This window comes from Gracilinanus agilis, chromosome 2 (assembly GCF_016433145.1).
Source record: "Gracilinanus agilis isolate LMUSP501 chromosome 2, AgileGrace, whole genome shotgun sequence".
In the NCBI taxonomy this organism is placed as follows: domain Eukaryota; kingdom Metazoa; phylum Chordata; class Mammalia; order Didelphimorphia; family Didelphidae; genus Gracilinanus; species Gracilinanus agilis.
Genome location: NC_058131.1, coordinates 587,175,852 through 587,200,265, shown reverse-complemented (window position 1 = coordinate 587,200,265; position 24,414 = coordinate 587,175,852). Strand labels below are relative to the sequence as shown.

Here is a 24,414-nt window from a genome sequence, read left to right as displayed (position 1 = left end):
CTACCAGGGTTTCAGAGATGCATAATGCAAATTAATTAGAATTAAATATTAGTGCAGATTTAAGCCATAAGGAAGGATATTTATAAACATTAAAAAACAACTTATGAATTTTTAGGGATAGGGACTAGATCTGTGATTTCGCTGCAACAAGGAACTCCAAGATAATGAAGCTTTCACTTCTAATATAGAGTATCTGTCACTTTCTCTTCAATTTCATTTTTCTTAGAGAGATGCCTAGATCATGGAGATATAAAGTTTCTTGCTAAGAATCATGGGATCAGTACATCAGATTCAAAACTTGAGCAGAGATCTTTCTGGCTTTAAGGTTGGCTGTCCATCCACTACTCCATGCTGCCTAATTTGAAGTTAATGTGGACAATATGAATATATCTTTTGTATTTACTTTCAGGTATTTTACGGGAAAAGAATATAGTACCTTGTGTTTATCCAGGGAAATAAGGGCATAACATTTAAATGGATGTATAAAATACAAAGCTAATCCCAAAACTCATTTAGTCAACAATCACAAACTTCCTTTTCCCCTTAAAAATCTTTAATTATAGCAGCTAGCAGTACAGATAACGAATTGGTTTGATACTGGTTTGTTTTAAATTTACCTTTTCATAGAGTGGTATCAATAAGTAAAGATGAAAAAATAGGGGAAAGTAGAATGGGATGAAGAAAAGAAGATGTAAAAATCAGAGGGGAAAAAATCAATCAAATGGAGAATCAATCCTGACTAGGTGCAAAAATTTAAAATATCTTAACTACTGATTTTGAGAAAGCAATAATACTAATCAAGAAAATACTCAATTCCAGGCAAATCATAGCAACTAGTTTAACTTTCTTATTCCTACTCCCCCCATTTTCTTCACAACCCAAACCTAAAACTAACTTGTGCAGAACAGGAAGGCTAAAAAAAAAAAGAACAGGAAGGCTACATGAGGCTCCTGTGAGGCTCTTCTTTTGAAAATTTGTTCTAATTTGAGTTTGTTTTTAAAAAGAAAAAAATTTAATTTGAAGTTTCTTCCAGAATGCAAGTCTTTCTCACTCTAAGACACTTTAGCAACATTTTTATCCAGCACATTTTTAAAATTAGAAGGGGATGGCCAGCTCCAGGGTACTTTAAAAATATTATCATGCACACACAAGGTTCTGTACACCTTCAAGGCATGATCCTTTTGGGAAAGGATATGACTAACCAGCTTTTTTTTTTCTTCAAAATAAATAAGACCACTTGATACTCAGCCACATGAGGGTTTCTAAAAATAAATATTTCAAAAACAAACAACTTATCCACACATATTTCATATGATAGATGATGCAAAAGAGTAGATACCTGAGGCAAAGAGCCAGGCATTCTCATTATCCCTGTCAATAATTATCTATTCCATTTCTGAAAGATGGGAAAACAAAGTATAGCAATGATCATCTCAGTATCGTCAAGTGCCAGTTTTCCATTTTTTTAGGGAGGAAGGAAAGCATCCTTCACTTTAGGTGTAAAAGTGCTCTTTTACATTTATAGATATTTCATTAATTTTTGGAAATTGGATATAAAACTTTCATAGTATCATTTCGTCTGCCAATTGACCTAAATGAGGCAGCTTACAGGCAGATGGAGGAAGAAAGGGAGAAGGCTTTACATTTGTAAGCTCAAAACAAATTTATTAAATTATTTATAAAATATTTGTTAAAATTATTTGTAAAATAAAATAGATTTATAAAAAGTCTACCCCTTTAAGTTCTCCTCCATCTGACCTTCATTGCTATTTAACATTCTTTTTACAGCAATCCCCATGTAATCAAAAATGACCATATGAATGTGATATTACAGTTCTTTAAAATAAAAAAAATTGTGTTTTTCTATTTCTCATTTGCTAAGCTGGCTTCTAGATATCTGGAGATAAAAATTTCTTACTCTATTAAGTACTTTCCAATGTTAGGAATTAGCAGTAAAAGGCTGGTTTGGGAAAAAATATGCCAAAAGCCAGTAAGAATGTGATTGCTATTGTCAATAAGCCATTCAGGCCAGCTCTAAATCTATGATCTGCTGAAATTATGATGATATAGAATTTTAATGCCAAATTATGTAATGGATATAACAAAAGGTGGGGCTTGGTCAACTTCAAGTTTACATTTGAGAAAAGCAAGATAGATAAATTATTATATTATAGATTATTAAATATTTTGAGTCCTTCCTTCCCTCTTTTCCTGAATTAGGATATAACTAACTAAATTAGCAAAAATCTCTGTAAAGACTGGATCATGTTGGGAAAGAAGAGGCTAGTTAGGTATGAAGTGGGAACTTCTAAGCATGGGAGGGCATCATGCACGAGCAAAGGAGTGAGAGGAAGATGATTATGAGTACAAAAAGACCAGAAGGACCTATTCTATTTCTAAATCCATTTCTATAATGTCTGTGTGTCCCTTTATTGAGCTAAAAGGAGAAAAATTGTTTAACATTGAAGGTCTAGCTGGAAAGTTCTATTTTCTACTACAGCATGGTAGATACCTGCAGCTTTGGTACGAATATACACAATTTCACTTTTTGCTCCCCGGATGTGGTCATTCTCCACCATTGTGAGAGTAACTGCTTTGACGTAGATAGCATACTGAGTCCAAGGTTTCAATCCCTGCAGTAAAATTCCAGGTTTGACATCTTTATTCGGAGGGAGATCCACATCAACCATATTCCAGCTATTAGAGCCACACGCATCTTGCCCGTCATACTCAGTGACATTCTTGAATGGTCTGAAAAACAATAATTAAGATACAAAGGCTATTTTGGAGCTCTTAAAAAAAAACCCAACACTTTCCTAGGAGAATATCACATCAGACTTTCTACCAGAGGGCTGCTAACAAAATAAGGAGTTTGGGTCTTGTAGAAGAATAATATAAACCAATATCTCTTGGTTTCACCTTATTTTCCCACTTAATAGAGAACTGATTATTCTGAGTCAGGTAGAAGATTTAGTTTTCATAACCACTGAAGTAGTAGAAGTATCCTTTAAGTATCCTTTAAGCATATGGTAATGTTCTTTATTTCCTTACCCCATTATAGCAATCTCTAGTATTTTAAGATATTTTTTTTTGTCTTTTAAAAGGCACTAACACATTAATTACTAGAGGAAAACATCAGCTATTACTAAGGACAAAGGGCAACATTAAATGTAAAATTATTTTTCTCCTTCAAGAAAAAAAATAAATTGCTACAAAGCAGCATTCGATGTTTAGCATCTCCTCACAATTATGAGGTTACAGATTTATAAGACTCATGAATTAAGTAACAGGTTATGGCAAAAACAAATAGAATTTCTAAATTCATTATGCTGCCCTTCTCAGGTCAAGGGGTATAAGAGAACCTACCTGTCCTTAATATTGCTTTTCATGTACCTCCAGGCTAAAAAGCTCAGTCATCACTACTATTCTCTTGCCTTTACCCTCTACCTTTGATTACCTACCACATTTTGTTTTTAACTCTTTCCATGCATTTGTCCCCCTGCCTTCTAAAACCACTACTCTAATATTGGCTCTCATTATCTTTCACCTATTAATAGCTTCTTAATTGAACTCTCTATCTTATCCTTTCCCCCACAAAGCTATAGTCTAGCTGGAATACTGGAATAGTTTCTCTCCTCTCCACCTTGTTTCATCCTCTTCCTTCAAGGCTCAGCTCAAATGTCATCTCTTCAATAAAATTCTGATTTTCCCTCCACTAGAAGTTGTCTTGAATTTTTCCAGAGCACTCTGGATCACAGATTAAGAGCCTGGAGGGAACAAAGGGATCACCTAGGACAATCCCCTCATTGTATAATTGGGCTAAATCCCAAGGGAGATGATTTGCTCAAGTTGACAGAGTTGGTAATAATATATCTATGATTTGAATTCAGATGTTCTGACTAATTTAAGCATTCTTCCTGCTTGACCACTGCAGACTCATTTATACCTTAGGGCTTTTTGAAGTTATATTTCTCTGTGTATTCTACCTCCAGTTCTAATTAGGATATATTTTCATTGAGGTCAGGGATGTTATCATTTTTTTAAAAAACCTTTACCTTCGGTCTTAGAATCAATACTAAGTACTGGCTCCAAGCCAAAAGAACCGTGAGAGCCAGGCAACTGGAGTTAAGTGATTTGCCCAGGGTCACATAGTTTCCTAGTGTCTGAGGCCACTGACATGGTATCATTAAAATTTTTTTTAATTCTTGTGCCTAGTTCCATACTTGGCATATGCATGCATATATACACAAATGCAATATATGCATGCATGTGTGTGTAAACATACATTTATGTATGCAACAATTTGGTCTAGAATTGTAATTTCATCAGTGTGGAAACTATTTCCCCAGATGCAGACCAGAAAGTTATCCTTAACATACAGTCTTAAGAGAGTTGCCTTAAGGCTCACCCATAAATTCTTCCAAATGTTTCAGAGGAAGACTTAACCCCAGATCTCCTTAGATACAAGACTATCTTTTATTCCCTATGATGCCCTACTTCTCAGCACACTGCCTAGCACATAATGTGCACTTAATAAATCTGAGAACTGACTGATTGAGGCTTCCCAAAGGGGAAGGAAAAAAAGAAGCCATCCCTTAAATTTTTTTTTTAAACCATTACCTTCTGTCTTGGGGCCAATAGTGTGTATTGGCTCCAAGGCAGAAGACTGGTAAGGGTAGGCAATTGGGGTCAAGTGACTTGTCCAGGGTCACACAGCTGGGAAGTATCTGAGGGCAGATTTGAATCTAGGACCTTCTGTCTCTAGGCCTGGCTCTCAATCCATTGAGCTACCCAGCTGCCCCTTGTCCCTTAAATTAATGAGTTGAGTAACTCTATTGTGGTTCTTTATTGCTACCCATTGAAATAAACCACAAAAACAGGTAAGCATTTTGCTATATTTGCTTTGTAGCAGGTGAAAGAGAACTTGATATAATGGTGAATTATAGCTATTACCCTAATATTTATTTTAAAAAATTTTTTTAGTATCACTATCACTTTCCAATTCTTCTCCAATCCTCTTGTAACAAGAATAATCAAGCAAATCCTTATATTCTGACCATTTCTGAAATGTATGTAAACCTCATTACAGGCCTGGAATCCACCATCTCTCTCTGAGAGGTGGAAGTTTTCTCTCTAAGAATTAGAGACTGATTGATCTCTTCCAATTGGCTGCCTCCTTTCCTAGTGGCAAATTATGGAACAGCCACTGTTCTTCAGTAAGCCAACAAGGAAGAAATGAGAGAAAGGGAGCATGAAGAGCTCCCTTCATTCCTTTTCAATGACTAGAGACCAGGAGCTTCAGAGAAATGAGCTAGCTGATTGGGGGTAAGACGGGGGGTGGTGGGGTGGTGGTGGTGGTGGTGTAAGACTAAGTAGATACAGTGATTGATTAGAAACAAAGAAAAGGGAGGAATCAAAGTGATTCTGTAGTTGCAAAGCTGGAGGACCAGAAGATGGAGAGTGCCATTCACAAGAATGGGGAAGCTAGAAAGAAAAGCCAATTTTGGAGTCCAAGTGATGAATTTAGTTTTAAATTTATTAAGTTTAGAAGAATGGAGACATCCAAGTGGAGTTTTTGAGATTTTGAAATATGAGTGAGGAGCTTAAGGCGAGAAATTAAAAGTTTAAAATGTAGGCTTGGGAGCCAACTGCATAAAGATGGTAGTCCATAATACAGGAAAAGATAAGGTCCTTGAGCAGAGGAGGTAGAGATTTAGAAGAGGAGAGGATCAAGTCTTAGAGGAAGACCACATTAGTGGTGAAATTAATGAAAGAGACTGATGTAAAGGAAGAATTATATTCCTTAGAGGTCTATTCTCAAGCTTGAGAGTAATCTTATCAATGGTCCTGAAGGTTGAAAAAATGGTATATCATAGGAGTAAGAAGAGTTTATAGAAGTGTGGTAGCATGGTAGACGTCATTTGTGGCATAAAAGCCTCTGAAAAGTTCTTTATTTTTGAGTTATTTCAATTAAATATCTCTGAATACCCACCAAATAATGCAAGACATCAAACCAACATTTTCCTATTTCTGTTTCTCACTAGATCGAGTGCCACATGATAGCCAAAGAAAGCTTGAACGGAAGGGCACTTGAGGATGAAAAGAGGGCACTACAAATAGTCGTGATCTCCCTAGGGCCCTCGCTGACTCACTGGTTTTTTTATTCAGCTAATAAACACAACTGTCAAAAGAGTAACCTTATCCACTCTTCACACTATCTACAGAATGACATCATTAGGCTCTGACCATGGATACTCACGCCTCTTTGAAGTAAACAGTAAAGCTAATAAGATCCCTGTAATCAGGAGGACGATACCGTTGCCATGTTAGCTTAATCCGGTTCTTCATTGTAGTGTTGGAAATGAAATGCAAAACGTCACTTTCACCTGAAGCACAAAGAAATGTCAATTAGTGACAAAATGTGTTTTGTTTTCCAAAGTCACAGGATGGCTAATTTCTCCACAGGATCCACTGAAATTAGCCATATCATTAATTTTTTTACTGAAGTTTCTAGATGGCTTTATTGTTACTAACAACTCTTAATTTTTAAGAGTTTGAGAAACTTCTATGGTCTTTTAAAAATGTTTTGCATGCTGACCAAATGACCTGGACACATATCTTAGGAAATGGAAGGGCTGCCATTTGTCATAAAATCTGGTGTCGTTAGTGATGAAACTGGGGAGTTTATCTTAACTTGAAATAGTGGGACCCACTTTAATGTATGAGAAGATGATCTGATCTTTCTAATCTATCCCCCCTAAGACTCAAGTTTTATTAATGCGGCTCAATTATGGTTAAAAATATATAAAATATATATAGTAATACACTTGTATTATCTATCTATATCTATATATACAAACTCTATCTATATCTATATATACAAATATATATACACACACATATATGTATGTCTGTACAAGACCAAGTCTTTATTTATTTTGGCTTGAGATTGTTTTTTCTTCCCAAATGAAAATGACAAATTATAATAATTATAAAACCTCGTCTTGACAAAACCACAAGAAATAATCTACTCTAATTCAGCAATTATTCATGAACAGATTGGGAAAATACCTTAAGTTTAAGGCTCTAGGCTGATTTGCACTAAAAATATGCACTCTTGGAACATAAAGATATTTTGTGGTATGAAATTGAAGACAGTAACATTCAAGGATGACAATTATCTAAACTCTAATGATTAAGATTGATGATGTAAAAAAAACAGCTAATATTTAAAGGAAGTACTTTAAAGTTTACAAAGTACTTTACAAACATTGACTTGTATTATCTCTTAAAAAAAAAAAACTCTTACGAGGTAGCTATTACAAGATAATCCCAATTTGTCATTTGTTGTTCAGTGATTTTTCAGAGGTGTCCAACTCTTCATGACCTAATTTAGGATTTTCTTGGCAAAGATACTGGAGTGGTTTGTCATTTCCTTCTCCAGCTCATTTTATACTAGAGTAAACTGAAGCGCACAAGGTTAAGTGTTTTGCCCAGGGTTAAGCAGCTAGTTAAGTGTCTGAGGCTGGATTTGAACTCGGGAAGATGAGTCTTCCTGATTCTAATCCTGACACTATCTACTGTGCTCACCATCACAGGGCTAATAAGAATTAGGGGCAGACTTCAAATCCAAATCTCTCTTGCCTCTAAGCCCAGAACACTTCTTAGTATGGATACTGTCTCATGAGCACACACACGTTTTGTTCCAATTTAGTCTGAAATAGGGAATATAAATTGCTAGGGAGTAACAACATTGAGAAAAACTGGTTCCTTTTTGCCAGTTCCTTCCCAGAACAATAGGAAACAAATACTGCATGTACACGGAAGAGAAAAGATATTTTGCCAGGCCCCTATGATTTTCTATTTCACAGTCAAATGTATATTAATAATCAGAAAAGAATTTCCAATCTGAGAACTGAATGCCTACATCATGGCCTCCCACTTATATATATCTACATGGTAGATAAGAAAAGGACCAAATGAAAAGAAATATGGTAGCTCCTCCTGAAGCCAATCTGTTCCTTTGAAAGGGGACAGGTAAAGACAAATTCTCTCCAACTCACTCTTGCCCTGTTTACAAGAGCTAGTTATGTAATCTTGGAAGCTGAAAAAACCCCGGGCTAAAAGAATGATAGTTGAAAAAATAACTCAAATACTACTAACATACTATGCCTTTGTTCACAGTGATGATGTTGCTGACCTGTCATCAGCAGAACATGTTGAGTTGTTTTTCTAGCAATCGCAGTGGAATTGTACTGACTGACCCAGAGTAAGGCATGCATTTGGAATTGTTTTTCTAGTAAAAACAATGGAATTATCCTGAATAACCCATCCATGCTCTCCTGCCTGGTCACTTGGGTAACTAGTAGCATGTATTTAGAAGACGGAAGGCTGAAATGAGAAGCAGAGTTTGTGACAACAAGATAGAGTAAAGTTAACAGAATGAAACCATTGACACACTGGGTCCTCTTACCATGCACAGATAAACTGAACTTGAAGATAAAATACATTAATTCGAGCTCAGGAAGATGCCATAGAAACCTATTTGATGGTCAAAAGTGTGGGAATAGTTTCCCAAGGTGGAGAATGTCTTCAATATTTATGATTTGCTAGATCAAACTAGTTAAAACGTTAAGAAAAATATGCTTTTAAAACATTGTTTTTTGGCATTTTGTGGTGTATAGGTTGTTTGTTTTCTTATGAAAATAGTATAGATGAAGAGAGCAAAAAGCCAGGAGTGAGAGAAAGAAGCAAAGGGGACTGGGCTTTTAGTTTATGAAGATGCTTTGCAGCTTTCCAGGTAAATCTCTTGACACAAGTTCTTCTGATCCAATGATATAAGAGTCTATCATGTTAATCCAGCTGCCAACCAAGCAAACTAAAGCTGAAAAACTACTTTTGAAGTTCTTTAGCAAACTATCTTGGTTTTTAAAAAATATCTTTCCCCCAAATCCTTTCCTATCATTTTCCTCATTAAAAGAGGGGATAAAAGTTTTTACTAACTGCACATCAACTTTTAATAATGGGGGGGGGAGTAAGCTTCCCAATTCAATTTGGCTTCAGGTTCACTTCCATTATTTTCTCCTTCTCCATCCCCTCTGGAAAATCTCCCTAAAAAAAACAAAAAAAATCTGGAAGGCAGGTTTGTATAAGTTTTGAGTACCTTTTTACAAATTAGTTACAATGGCCTGAAAGTAAATGTCTTACCACAATAAGTACCAGTCTAATAATATGCATTTTCAATTTCAAAATCAATTTAGACTCTGATTTTTCTGGCTCTCTCCATCCTTTCATTCCCCCTCCTGCCTCTGTTGAGAGGTTGGGAGGAGGAAGGGTGATGAAACCTTACTATAACAGTTTCAAGGAACTGTTGGTGGCTGACACTGGCTGTGGTTGTGTTGCTGGCTAACTCCACATCTGTAATTCCTTTAACATAGTAAGGGCTCAGTTAGCTAAATGCAGTGGCCCTGGTGAGCCATTGTCCCTTCTTTAAACAGGAATCTGTGCTGGATTCTGTTTATATATCCATGTCTAAAGAGACAGTCTACTGTGTGTGTTCCAGAAATACCATATTGCAATCTGAGCACAGACACACACTCTTATTTATCTTGCTAATACACATGCTTACTAGAGGAAATATACAAACTCAAAAATAGGATAATTTGCCATCATACTAAATTTGAAGGATTTCATGAATTTTTCTAAAATCCATTTTTATACAGCCTATGGTCTAGTTCTACAATAAGTTAATAAGCAGGGGTGAGGTACAGCAAAATGGATAAATTAACTAGAAAGAAAAGATGATTATTATACTTTTTTAATAATACTTTTGACCAATAACTTACAAGAGGCTCTTTCTCCATTGTTCCTAGTGTTTATGTCTCCTTTGCTCTGGCGACCTTTAGTTCCTGACACTTCTTCCATTCGATAAATTTCAGAAACACACAATTTGGGATTAAAAGCAAAATACATTTTCCCTTCTTTGATTGTCAGATTATGGAGGTTCCAGTCCCATAACTGCTGTAAATTCTGGTTATCAAGGACGTAGAAAGAGTAATTCCTGTGAAATGATAAATGAATATTAATGTACATATAGTTTTCTGTTGCTACACTTTGGAGTGTAGCTGTTGAACATATTTCTTTTTTAGCATCATGCTTTATAATGTATTTCCCTTGACAATAATGGATTTGGTTATTAAAAGCATGTAAGAATAGATAGTTACTATTAACAATGGTAACAAAATGATTCAAGGACAACATATTGAAATCGATAAGACACTAATTAATTTTTATGACCTCTATTACGAACAAATAATGTTTCTTATATAAGACAATGTTGCCAGTATCATTCCACAGCAAATGCCTCCGTCATTTTTCTTAGTACAGTACTACATATATATGTATACACACGAAACATACACATGCATGAAATAAGTATAAAACATGAGAGCAATACTCTTGTTAACCAAGCAGAACAACTTATATATTTGCTGTAAAAAAAAGTTGCCATTATCCTTGGGATTTAATACAAGTTTCCCATTAGAAGAGAATGGAATATTGGATAAGACAATGTGATGGAGACAGATCATGGGCTAGTAATTGCAATAGCTAACAGACTTTTAGATGAATCCAAAATGACTCTCTACTGTCAATATGAATCAACTTGGAAATAATTGTTCCTATGACTAGGTGAAAAAGATTTATAGTAGAAAAAATCCCTGTCGATGATTAGATTTGGGGGGAAAGTGTCATGTCAATGACAATGGTTCAAAGTCAGAAGAAAGAATCAGTAAATCAGTGTTAACTTTCATCTTAATACTTAATATGGCTTCCCTTATACCCATTTCACTAGCAAGAAAGAACTGCACTAAAATACCTTAATGAACAACACATTTTTTTCCCAAATGGGAAAACGTGAATTGTGATTCATGATTTTGACAAATGAGCGTTAGACACACTGAAATTTGTATCTAATTAATCACTTTAAAACATGATTATGTTTCTGAAATAAATGAAAGCAACTTTTACAATTTTTGGAAGAGGAGTCAGAAAAAAAGCCAATATTAGAAAAGCACAGGCATTTCGGATACTATCTAAAATTTTTATGTCCCCTGAAAGGGATCAAATCAACTACAAACATGAAATAGCCTCCCCACCTCCCCAAATCTATCTGGCCATATTGCTATAATATTTAAAATACAAGTTTTGGGGACATCTCTTTTAAAAAGTCTTATATTATTAACTTAGAATTAAGGTATAACACATACAAAACCAGACTGCTTTCCAAACCATTCTCCTGATTAATTTATGTTGAATTTTAAAAAGTTAGTGTTCAATTAATTTAATAAAAGTATGTAGTCTGAGATCAATTTCTGCTTTCATTGTTTAACCTAATAAGAAGTTTGCTTTCCTTCTGATTGACTTTTTCCTAACTACTTTTTTTAAATTGAGCAGTCAAGTACTTTTAAAATATATATTTTCTTTGTTTGCAAACTTTAAACTAAGGTTCCAGGAACCCAAGCTGTCTAGTTACTTCCAAATGAACATGTTTCTATATCCAGGTTTAGCTTTTTAATTTTATTTCAGACATCCGCAAATAGCTGGCCTTCAGAGGTGATTTCTGAGTTGATACCCTCAACACTAATAATTCACTAAAAGGTTAGAGAAGGAGGAAGGGACAATTACAAGTATGATTGCTGTTTTAGGAAAGAAAGGAGAGGCATAAGTGTGAGAGTCATAAAGTTAACAGGGTAAAAAAGGGAACAGGAAAATTATTCCCCCACAAAAATGAGAATAAATCTATCTCCAGTTCAAGGAAGCCTTGGTAGGGGTAGCACCAATGACAGCTCTTGCTTAAAGAATTCCTGGGACAGCACTGACTGATCTAAGCTTGGTTGATGGGACCTACCCAAGTACAAGAAAACAGGTCACCCTTACTGGAGAAAAAACAAAATTTAAGTTGCCTCTTCAAAACTGGCCCTAGGGGGCATCAAAACACAGCATACCAAAGGTGACCTGAAACTGGGCTCAATCTTCAGTTCTTCAATGGTCAAAGCCTTGCCCAATAAGGAAATTGAATACTTGGATACTTGGAATTTAGGTAGGTTTCCATTTTCCAAATTGTGATGATCCAACTATTAGCAAATCAATTCCTTTTTGCATAATAATAATAATGATGTTACTTTTATGGATCCATAAGAGAAACATTTATCTCTTTAAGGTTTGTAGAATATTTTGCATATATGGTGGAAAGTGCACTGGATTTAGAGTTGACTTGGGTTTTAAGTCAATCATTCAATCAAGAAATATTTATTGAATACCTTCCATGTGCTTGGCACTGGACAACATGCTGGGAATATGAGCACAAAATTTGAAACAACCCTTAATCTCAAGGAACTTATATATTGATGGACTCTGTAACCTAATATGTAGAATTTTTGCTAGTCAATATGAATCTCTGTTCACTCACCTCTAAATTGGGAATAATGTTACCTACATTAACTACTTCTTGGAGTCGCTGAGAGGCTTAAATGAAATAACTGCTATAAGGTGCATTGTAAAACATAAGACCTCAAGAGTCAAGAAGGCTTACATTTAAAACCTAACTTAGATACCCATGAATTTGCTATGTTGGGAAAGTTATTTAATTTTATCAGTATTCTTATGTAACCAAGAATCTGCACTAAAGATTTGCATTGGTAGAAAGAGTTTTCTATATTGATATAATCACAGGTCTATACCTCCCTATTCTCCTCTCTCCCTCCCAATGTAGAAACTTATATTTGATATTTAAGAAATCAATCTCTTCATTATAAGCTGGGAGAGGTGGACAGAGGAATGGTGAGGCCATCATTTTCTTGAAGACCTAAGATTTTTAGTGGATTGCAAGTTCAATGAGTCAACTGTGTGATAAAAAAATCCAATAATAAACATGTAATCTTGGGCTGCATTAAGATAAACAAAATATCTAGGACTAAGCAAGTGATCATGCATTCTGCCTTGATTAGACACATCTGGTGTTCAGTTCTGGGTACCATATTTTAGGAAAGACATTAATAGCTAGAGATGAGCAAGCAGGATGGTGAAAAAGGGTTCTAGAAACTACCAGTATCGAATTCAAATAAAAATTATTCCTGCAAGCTCCATACTGATTTAAAAAAACCACAAATTAACATTATCTATGTTATATTGTATTGTTAATTTTGTTAAACATTTCCCAAGGACATTTGAATCTGGTTTGGGCAGCACTTGGGAGTTTTGCAGTCATTGTGTTCAAAATCAGATGTTTTGAGCTTAATTTGACTAAAGTTAGTCTTTGGATGGTTTGTATTCAATAATGGATCAAAACAAGATGTTAGTGGGCTATTCAGTTGATAAATAGAGGGAGATTTAATTAGCCAATGGACAAAGGTCATGAAGTGGCTCATGAAACACAGAGCATGTGCTTAGAACTCATTCTAGCTGTTTTGCACTCATGACCAGAAAGTGATGTTGACAGCCTGAGCCAATAAAGTCCCATTAATGATTTTAATATATTTTAATAAAAAACAATCTTAATTTTTATTGGAGGAGAAGTTAGGGTGTTGCTCCCATCACATCATGCCTGATAAAGGAACTAGGTTTACTAAATCCTGAGGAGAAATTACTGAGAGAGCATAGACTAAGGAACAATGGGTACAAGTTGCAAAAAGACACATTTAAATTTGAGGCAAAACAGCAACAATAACAACAAAACTCATAATAATTAGAGTAATTTGAAAGTAGAAATTAGGATTCAAAATAAGGGCTAGATGACCATTTCCTAGGAATGTTGTAAAGGAGATTCTTGTTTGGATAAGGGCTGAATTAAAGAGGTGATATGGTACATAAGGAAGAGCAAAGTAGTTGGATGTTCTGAATTGGCACCATAGCCCCAAAGCTAGAATTCAGGCTTTTATCATTTATTACCTGCGTGATGTTGGGCAAGGCAAGTAATCTCTTGTAACCTTTACTTCCTCATCTGTAAAATGAGGTAGTGGGAATAGATGACCTCTGAGATCCCTTTCTTATCCAAATCTATGATTTAATGATTTTCTAATATTCTGATTCTGTGATTCATTAAGTATATTCTCTATTGACCCTTCCATGTCATAAAAGGCAATTGTCCAAATAAGGCACTGCTGAAAGTTACACCGAGCAAGTCCTGGATATCCTAGGAAAAACAGTGAAAATGATTCATAGGCAAAAGTATCTCTCTACTTTTATGAGTTTGAATAAAGCTTCAAATGAAAGTCACTTTCTATATCTGCTTAAAATACTGATCAAAAGCTTAGCTACTGCCTTGTCTCCACTACACAGAGGGATGAAAATTAGAAGCAGAGAGCAAAAATTGGCAGGATTGGAATAGTTCCTTTCAAAAAAGTCTTCTACCAGTAGAAGTTTGAAGCAATTTAAAAAACAAAAACAAACCTGTATTGCAGCATACCATTAACATTCCTAAGGGAGTAAGAAGGTGGATTGTTTAAGGATCTAAGCTACAGTATTGGGTGTACTAACCTGGGGCCAATTGGTAGATCCTTAATTACTCCAAATGGGTAGGTACCAAAGCATACTAACTAGTTCTAAAACCAATCCAAAGTAAACTTGTCTTTATAGCCCTCTATATAACCTCCTGGATATATAAAACAAGGGCACTAAATAATTTAAGATTTCGCTACTATAAAGCCTCATTTATTCAGCATCTTGAAAAAAAAGGAGTTAATCTTTAACAAGATAGAGAGAGAGATGGAAGGAGGGTCCTCAGGTCATCTAAGTTCTATTCTTCAACTGCCTTAAGACTGGAGATGCTGGTACTGAGAGCTCAGAAAAGTTGCATAGGTAATAAACAAAATAAATGTGAATTCAGGTCCTCTGACTCCAAATTTAGTAATTTTTTTTACTTTGTTGTTCTATGCAAATAGCCAGAAAACTAAAGCTTATTTTTTCCAACTGATACAACTTTTCTTGAGTTGTTTTCGTGAAAATCATTCTAAAAGTTGTCACACATCTTCCTGCCTTTGTAAAGTAGACAGAACATATACATATATTTTGTTTTTAATCTTGGCATGATTTTTTCATTTGATTATGGTATAGCTGATCAAACAATATGATGGATTACTGATTTTCAGTATCAATAATTGTGCTAAAGTCTATTACAACCATATAAATATGAGATTATTTGCCCCAAACTAAATAGTCCTAGACTACTATACTTTCTGAATCCTCACCTACTTTATATATTTCCTGAATCGTCTAAAGAAGACTGGGTCATCTAAACCTGGTAGATTTTATTCAAACTTTACATGGTAGAATTTACTTGAATACAAGAAAACAGGTCACCTTACTGGGGAAAAGGTAAAATTGGTCACTTGTTCACCTGAGTACCAAAAAAATAGCCACAACGAGCTATGGGTAACTTGGACATGAGAATTGTGCTCCTCTTTCTATAGCTAATTAAATCTTATAGTTGTTGTCTTCTCTCTTGACGAAAGGCTATATCACATCATACTGTTGTCAATGTGTTTTTCACTGGCATTGCTCTAACCCCTTCTGTTTGAATCTGTTACTTCTTATTGGCTGAGACCAAGAAACAAGGTAACCTTGCCAATCCTAACCCTCTATTCAGCTAAAAGTGATGCAACTGTAAGGAAGAGGCTGTAGTGTTCTCTTGTGCATAGGCTTTGTGTGATCTATTTGGCTTACTAAGGGTCCTTTTACAAAATTATTTTTCAAACCAAACTTGCTATTTCATCACTGCAGGGAACTCTCAAAAGTCATTCTACTTATAGGGATCCATATGTTTCTTTCTTTTAATTTCTTTTTTTTTAAACACTTACCTTCCATCTTAGAATTGATATGAAATATAGGTTCCAAGGCAGAAGAGTGGTAAGGACTAGGCAATTGGGGTTAAATGATTTGCCCAGGGTCACACAGCTAGAAAGTGTATAAGGAAATATTTGAACTCAGCACCTTCCATCTCTAGACCTGGCTTTCTATTCACTAGCCACCTAGAGCCATAAGTTCCTTGTAACCTATGGGTACAGAAAAGGTGATTGTTTTTGCCAGGGTCCCACATGCAACACATAGCTAAAGTTGGATGTGAACCCTTTTTGACTCTAAGACCACTATCCACTGATAGTGGATAGAGACTCACTGCCTCTCTATAAAAAATTATTCATTTACATTTCTTATGTATGATACCTAAATAAACAAAATGGCATTATAATTTCATTCCTTATGCTCTTGATCAAAATAGTCTTCAGAACTTGTATCCCACTAAGAAACTGGAAGATAGTCAATAAGCAAATATTAAGGGTCTATTATGTGCCAGACACTGTACTAAGTGCTGGGGATACAAAAAGAAGCAAAATACAGTCTTGATCTCAAGGAATTCATAATATAATGGGGGAGATGAGCAAATAGATATGTACAAACAAGATACAAATATTAAGTAGGAAATAAGAAAAGAAAGGCACTAAAATTAAGACTGGTTGGAAAAGGCTTCCTATGGAAGATGAGATTTTAGTTGGAATTTAAAGGAAGCCAGAGAAGAAAGTAAGTTAGATGAGGGAGAAAAGTCTAGGCATGTAGAAGAATCAGAAAAAATGCCTGGAGTCAAGAGAAGAGAGGGTCTTATACATGGAACAGCAAATAGGCCAATGCCAATAGATCAAAGGTATGAGAATATTAGAAAGATATGGGTTATGAAAGGCTACAAATTCCAAACAGAAAATTTTAAATTTTATCTTGAAGAAAATAGTCACTGGAATTTATTGTGTGTGGAGGTGGGGGGAGGGAAGATTATACGATCTGAACTTTGCTTTAAGAAAATCATTTTGGTGGCTGAATGGAAGATAGATGAGAGCGAAGGAGAGACCTGAGGCAATCAGACCCATTAGTATACAATTGCAGTGGTCCAGGCATGGGGTGATGAGGACCTGTACCAGAGTGGGAGCATGTCAAAAACATTGGTTTGAGTGCTCTTTCTCCTTCTCTCCTTCTCTCCCTCTTCTCTCTCCCTCTCTCCCTCTTCTCTCTCTCTCTCTCTCTCTCTCTCTCTCTCTCTCTCCCCCCCCCTCCCCTTCTCTCTCCCTCTCCCTCTCTCCTTCTCTCTTTTATTTACCTCTTATCTCCAACTATTGTGGTTTCTGATTATGTTAAAATAAGTCTCCCAAAGGATCACAGGGGGGATTGTGAAAGAGAATTACTCTGTTGTCTAATCTGAATTAACACTAATTTAAGTACCCCTACTTAGTATGGCACTAGACTGAAGACAGGATTGGTTTCTACTTGGACTTTGACTCTTGGATTACTCCGTTGGGACTACATAATTTCACATAATCATTGTCCAACCATTAATTTTAGCCTTTACATAAGGAAAGAAGGGCACATATTCAAAAGTGCTATTTCAAAGGTGAAATCAAAATAGCAATGGACTGGATATGGGAGGTAAGAGATAGTGAGGAACTGTGGGTGCCTCCTAGGTTGTAAGCTTAAGGGACTAGGAGAAGGATGCTGCCCTTAACAGTAACACAGAAGTTTGAAAGGTGGGAGATTTTAGGGGGAAAGATGAGGAGTCCCATTTTGAATTTGTTGAGTTGAAGATATTCACTAGACATCCAGTTCAAGATATTTGAATGGCAGCTAGAAATGTGAGATTGGCAGTTAGCTGAAAGGTTGGTTGATTTGAGATGAAAATTAAATCTATGAGAGTTGATGTCATCACCAAGGAAAGGATTATGGGGAGAGAAGAGCTCTGAGACTTCTTAGTTATGTGACTAGGGACAAGTCACTTAGCCTCCCTAAGACTCAGGTTCTTCATTTGTAAAATGGGGACAATATACTTAGAGTGTCTACTTCGCATGTTTTTTGTGAGGAAAATATTTTAAAACCTAAAAGTGTTGTTAAATTACCTGAAGAACAATCATCTTAAATATGAGATTGAAAAATAGACTTTTAGCTTCTCTTTGCTTTGGATCTTACTTTTTAGCTTCCCAGGTCGAAGCGTGCAAAGTAGAGATATTAATAGGGTACACTAGAGAGAATATTGGACCTAGGGTGTCAGGAAAGTTTGAGTTTGAATCATGCCTCAGACACTTACTTTCTGTGTTATCCTAGGCAAATATTTAACCTCTCAGTCTAATTTTCCTCAATTGTAAAATGAGGACGGACAGCTGAGTGGCACAGTGGATAGAGTACCTGGCCTGGAGTTTCTCAGGAAGACTTATATTCCTGAGTTCAAATCTGGCCTCAGATATTTACTAGCCATGTGACCCTAGGCAACGTCACTTAACCCTATTTGCTTCAATTGTATATCTGTAAAATGAGCTGGAGAAAGAAATGGCAAACCACTCCAGTATTTTTGCCAAGAATACTCCAATGGGGTTTAACAAAGAGACATGACTGAAAAAAATGACTGAACAACAACAACAAAATAATATATGTAAAGGGACTATACATTTTAAAGCAATATGATTTTTAGTTATTTCCAATGTGTTCAAATTGGTATAATGCTGAGTCACTTTGTTGAAAGAAGACACAGGCAATACCAGCTGTAAAGAGGTGCCTGAAGCAAATTTGTAGATTTGGAGTCACAATTTAGGAATGATTAGACTTTGTTTCACTTCAATGAAGAATGAAAAGGAAAATATGTTAAGCATACCCAAAGATACTCAGATGAACTGTAGCTAATCAGTGATCTTGATCAGGGGGGAGGAATGGAGAGGAAGAAGAGTTAGAATTGATAGTTAATCCCAGAAAAGAGCAAACCAGAGCACTTACTGCTACCATTTTTGTAGCAGAGTATAAAAATCCAATGGGTTTTTAAATGAAATGGAAGAAAGATGAATAAACTCCACTGTAAATCAAAGAGCCTGAATTCTTCCCATAATATCTGGCACTATAATCTATATTCTAAAATTCTCCCACTTCACAGTTTATCATCTGTTTACACCATACACTGGAGAAAATGGAATATATTTATATAAATTTCTCTCAGAAAAAAAATTAAGTTTTAAAATTTTTATGAACTTTAAAAGTCATCTTCAACCCTATATATTCCAGGTGGTCAGGAAGAATAAGTAAACTAGCTGCTATAATTTCCCAATTAAATGGAGTAAATTCTTCTCTCTGCTTCATTTCTCCTGTTCTGCCATTTTCTAGTCTCAAAAATTTCCACTCAGAACCAGAAGGAAATCTTCACAACTACTGGTCTTTTAAACCAAAACTGCTTACTGATAGATACATCGGATTCCAGAAGCACAATTACTACTTGCAAAGAAAACTGACCTTCATGTCATTTTAAAAAAATCCTAATTGGTGAATTTCCAGGTTGCCACATCCCAAGTTACTGGAGGCAGCTTGGAGCAAGGCAAAGTGACAACCTTCTTGAATTTGCAATTAGAAACAAGCTTTTCCAAAGAATCAATGTTCCCAGTGAAGAAGACAGTGTGCTTTTCAAAAGGAGAATGAAGAGCTGCCCTTTAACTTCAGCTATGTCAGATGATGGAATTTTAAGAATTTAAGACTGACCAAGGATTAGCCTGAGAAAAAAATGGGAGGTTGTGAAGAAACCCTGATGCTGTAACTTTATCCAGTTGGGGCAGTTAAAACAGTGAGAGACAACCTTTCCCATGACCTTCCCACCTCTTTTTCCTAAATTATTTCCCCAAATTTTCATTTAAAAGAATTCTCTCATTTACTAGATAAGTCTCCTTTTCTTTCAAAGTGTTAACTTTTGCAAGTGCTCTACTTAAAAGGAGGAATGCTAGTGTACATCTGCATAGGCTCATTCCTGAAAAGCAATATTGTTTCTAATAAAGGAAGAGCCAGACTCTACTTTATAAACTATTTTATACAAGACTTACTATGTGATGCAACTATTCAAAAAGCAATATTCTGGCAATACAACAAATTCTTTATACTCATCAACAGACATAATCAGTGAATTTGGATTTCTATTCAACAACATGAAATAAATGATCAACAAAAACTTCAGGGTTTTGTTCAGATTATTTTTAAGATAGCATTTTTTAAGTATAATAGAAAAAAAAGGTCCTGGAAAGCACAAAGATAATGGAAATGATGATATTCATTTAATGTTTCTTTTACCCAACTACTAATCAACTTTCTCCTTGCAAAAGATACTACTAAAATTTACCGCCCATTGTTATTTCACAGATCACTGATATAGGCAAAATATCAAGTCAAGGAAAATCCAAAGATTAAGGTTTAAATATATAAAGTCAAAAGAATGAGAATATGCCCATTTTTTAAGAGGAGTGGAATCCAATTATAAGGGTAGAACATCAAGCACACTTGAATCAGTCACTGTGGAATATTATCAAATGTGTGTCATGGTCACAAAATAGTTTTAGTGTCTTTTCCTTATGAAAGGAAAAGGGAGGGAACAAAAGGTACCTTGTTGCAGCACTTAAGCTTAATGTCAAAACAAGTTTATCAAAATATCCACACAAAAAGAAAAAAGATGGAAAAATCATTTTGTTCTGAACAGCAACCCAAGAAACTTAGCCCACTTACCCTTCCAGCTGTTCTTCTCCTAAAATATACCGTAGATTTTTCAAGAAAGACAGAGAGACTAAGGCATGTGAATGGCGAATCTTCACATATCCTGTAACAGTCTCAATCAGGCCCATGAAATTCTCCAGTTCAGAGGCTATGTTATCTATATTGGGAGAGAAAGACAATCTTATTTACCAAATTACTTGGTAAAAGGCTGATTTTCCACTTAATTTTTTTTTTAACAGAGTGAGAGAAGGATTCTTAGGGAGGGCTCAAGGGTATGTTACTTTGAGGAATAACTGATAGGCTTCTATTTCCATAAACACTTTTGTGACAAGGTCCAAGGATGACACAATGTGTGTCTGGATCAATAGGCACAACTTTCCTGTTCTGAGTGGGCTGACGCTTTTAGTTGGATAATGCTGAAATAGATAACACTATATACTAATCAGTTATCTAAAGCCACACACCTGGAGAATGGATTGCAACCTTCCAAGCCTTCATACAGAATTCTTTCCCTAAGTCTAAGGTTGGCATATAAGTAAAATATAACCAAATAACAGATGAATCTGGATTCTTCTCATGAGTCCTAAACCATAGAAAGTCTACGAGTGTAGAGTCTGATTTTGATTTCACTTGAAAATCCTAAAATTTAAAAAGTACTACTCATTTCTAAGAGTGATGATAGCTCAAACTTTAATTTATCCAAAGTCTGATTAAAAAAAAAAAGCCTAGCAGAAAAACCATTTGGTTATGAAGTCAGAAGTTACCTGCCATTGTGTTAATAACCAAGACTGAAATTTAAATGTGAGAGAACCACCAGTTTTAACTTCATCAGAAACTGTCTGGGAAACTCCTTTTTGGGAAATTTTCACACCCTCTTAAAATGATCTAATTAATTTCTTGTATCTTCTATTTGGCTCATCACCAGAATAATGATTTTTTTTTAGCCACAGCACCTCATGAGTATGGTCTACTGGGGTGCGGAGGAGTTGTGAGTTGCTTTTGTGGAGAGAGTACCCACAGCATTGAAATCATGGATGTTTTAAACAATTATATATCTTATATTTAAAGTAAGAGGCAGCATGGCGTCTTCAGTGGAGAATGAGCCCTGTCTCTGTGCCAAGAAGACCTGAGTTCAGGTCCTATTTTGAGTGTGTTGACTGTATGACAATGGGTTGGTTATTTGTCTTTTTGGGGTTTCCAGGACACTTTGACTACAAATTGCAGCACTGGTAGACTTCTTATATTCCAGCACTGGTAGACTTCTTATATCCCAGTGAAATCCTAAGCTTGAACTAAGTGTTTCTTAAATAGTGGTTCAAAATACATAGGATGAGAATGTGTGATGGGGATGTTTAGAAGAAAGTCAAAAAACATTAATAGGACTAGGGGATAAAGTAAATCTTCTTGAGAGAAGGAAATGAAGACTGTATGAGGAAACAAGCAAAACAGTCATAGTCATTTCCCCCATATCTGTAGGGGGGGAGAAAGTCAATAGATACTAAGAAGTTTACAAAAATTCTATAATCATCCACAAATGCCAAATGTATATCTTTAACAAATAATGTTTAAAAGGAAAATACAATTTCACAAAAAGAGATATATTAGTAAGTGATTTTTATTCTACATAAAGGATTTCCATCCTACAAAAGGATTCATCAGAGAATTTCTTTAAACAACAAGCTCAGTGTGTTTATCTTTATTTTTGGAATATTGATTATTTGGCCATGTGTCTTGGGGACAAAGAACTTAAATCTAATGTGTTTAGATCTTCTGTCAGAGACCATCAAAAATGAAAGTAAAATATCTCTAAATTATAAAAGTCAATGGGAAAATGATTAGATTTGCCAAAAAATTCAACTTAGATGAAATTTTTCAGGGAGTTCACTCTTAAACAAATTATAGCATCCCTAGAGAAAAAAATGAGGGGCCTACTCTGAATAATCTCAAATGTTTCTTTACAGCTCTAAAGTTTTTAGATTTCTAAGAAACCATCTCTAAAATATAAAAAGACCTTCTTTGATTCTCAAACATATTTTGGGATCTTCAATCCTTGAGGTAGGTAATAGTTCAAACCCTCTCTCCACCCTTCTAGATAACCAGGCATTAAAAAAAGAAATCCTTTGCATTTAAAACAAAACAAAGTTTTTGGAGTTTAGTATTGGCTGGAATTTTCCCATCTGATGAGTCACAGTCCTGACACATCCCATTTAGGTTTATTTTGTATGTTAGGACATGCACTCATTGCATAGGACGTGACTCTAACCATAATGATGAGCACTGTGAGATTTTCAGTGTTCCCTTGTAGGAAGAAAAACTGTGCCAGAGGCTAAATACCTGATCTACTTACGTACTTGAGAACACCTCAATTAGGGGGATTGTGAAGTTTTGCTCAATCTCTCAACACTCGGAGGAGGGAAAAGCAAAAGAGAAAGATTTAACTGACAAATATTCTTTACTGTATTTGGTTTTTTGAGGCTATATTTTCACTCAAATGTATAGAAAAAGTAATAAAACAAAATTAAACAAAACAAATGGTTCCTCCAAAGAAATTTTTTAGGAATGTTACTTACTGCCTCGCCGGATATTAATGAGCAAATTGCCTTTGAAGACAGTGCATCCCTGCAGCATTTGTGCTGAAGTTACAGAATCAATTGTCTTTGTCTTCTTTTCCCCCTCACAGACTTTGGGGCAAGGGCCTTCACAGGGGCTGCAGAACATACTGGTATAGGGAAAGAATTAACCAAAATGTGAAAAATTCTGCAATTCTCCTGAATTACAAAAGAAATTAATATACAGTTTTTATACATAGATATATATATATAACAATAAGTGAATCTTACTCCTAGGTTTGTGTTTATTCAAAATTTAAAAAGTAAAACATAGAGGTTAAGTAAATAAGCAAAAGAAGTTACTATAATCCAGTTGAACAAAGTGGTATATCTTTGAGGCACATGCCATGGACAGTAGTAATAGACACTAACTGGACCCACACAAAAGAAACAGTCTCAGAAGGAAAAACTTTCAGAGTTGAGAAACGAATCTGTTCTCTGAATAATGGTGCTACTCTGCCTGTGCTACCTGTGAGAACTAGCAAATGAACAATGATGATGATGGCAGAATGAACCCAATTACTGTGATGTTATTAATAAAATATATTTCTACCACCAGTGCTCTAATAAAACCAAGTAAAGAATTTCTAAGAGGCATTGCTTTTTTTATTTTTCAGGGAGATAAAGATGGTAGGTTAGCAAATACAGGTCTATGGTTTCCTTCCTAAAGCACAACTAAACTATTTTGTATCTTGAAGAATTTGCAGAAAATTATAAATTGACATAACAGTTGTCTTATCTTTTTTTAACAATAAAAGAGAGGTGTTTTCATTACTCAGCAGCAGGCTCTTGTTTTCAGTGCAGTAGAAAAACAGACTGAAAACCACCAAGGAATTTAGGACTACAGGAGATACATTCAAAGTAAGTGAAGAATGATAACATCTCTTGCCTTCTGTGACACTCCTGTTTCTCTGGCAATTTCTTTTCTGGTTTTTTTTTGGGGGGGTGTTTGGTTGTTATTATCTCATTTTATTAACTGTAGAATATAAAGGTTCTGTCCTTTGACTCTTTTCTGGTTTCTCTCATTCTGGATCATATCATTCATACCATGACTTTGATTACTACCCTCATAAATAAAATTCAGATACAGATGTATGGATATATTTAAACTGAGAGGCAGCATATATATATATATACATATTGGGGTATACAAATGTATATGTATGTGTAAGGACACATACATATATATTGGGGGGAGACAAGAGAAGGAGGGAGAGTGAGTGGGGGCGGAGAGGGGGAGAGAGAGAGAGAGAGAGAGAGA

The 24,414-nt window shown here is 35.3% G+C and overlaps 1 protein-coding gene across 1 annotated transcript in view; it reads right to left on the bottom strand.

Moving 5' to 3' along the window:
• IGF1R (insulin like growth factor 1 receptor) overlaps positions 1 to 24,414 on the bottom strand; it is a 383,498-nt gene that overhangs the window by 43,163 nt on the left and 315,921 nt on the right. Inside the window, exons 5-9 of the mRNA XM_044665422.1 lie at positions 23,115 to 23,263; positions 20,557 to 20,701; positions 9,846 to 10,060; positions 6,260 to 6,386; positions 2,513 to 2,751 (exon numbers count right to left, since the gene is read on the bottom strand). Of these exons, the coding sequence (XP_044521357.1) occupies positions 2,513 to 2,751; positions 6,260 to 6,386; positions 9,846 to 10,060; positions 20,557 to 20,701; positions 23,115 to 23,263 (875 nt within the window). The remainder of the gene's footprint in view (positions 1 to 2,512; positions 2,752 to 6,259; positions 6,387 to 9,845; positions 10,061 to 20,556; positions 20,702 to 23,114; positions 23,264 to 24,414) is intronic.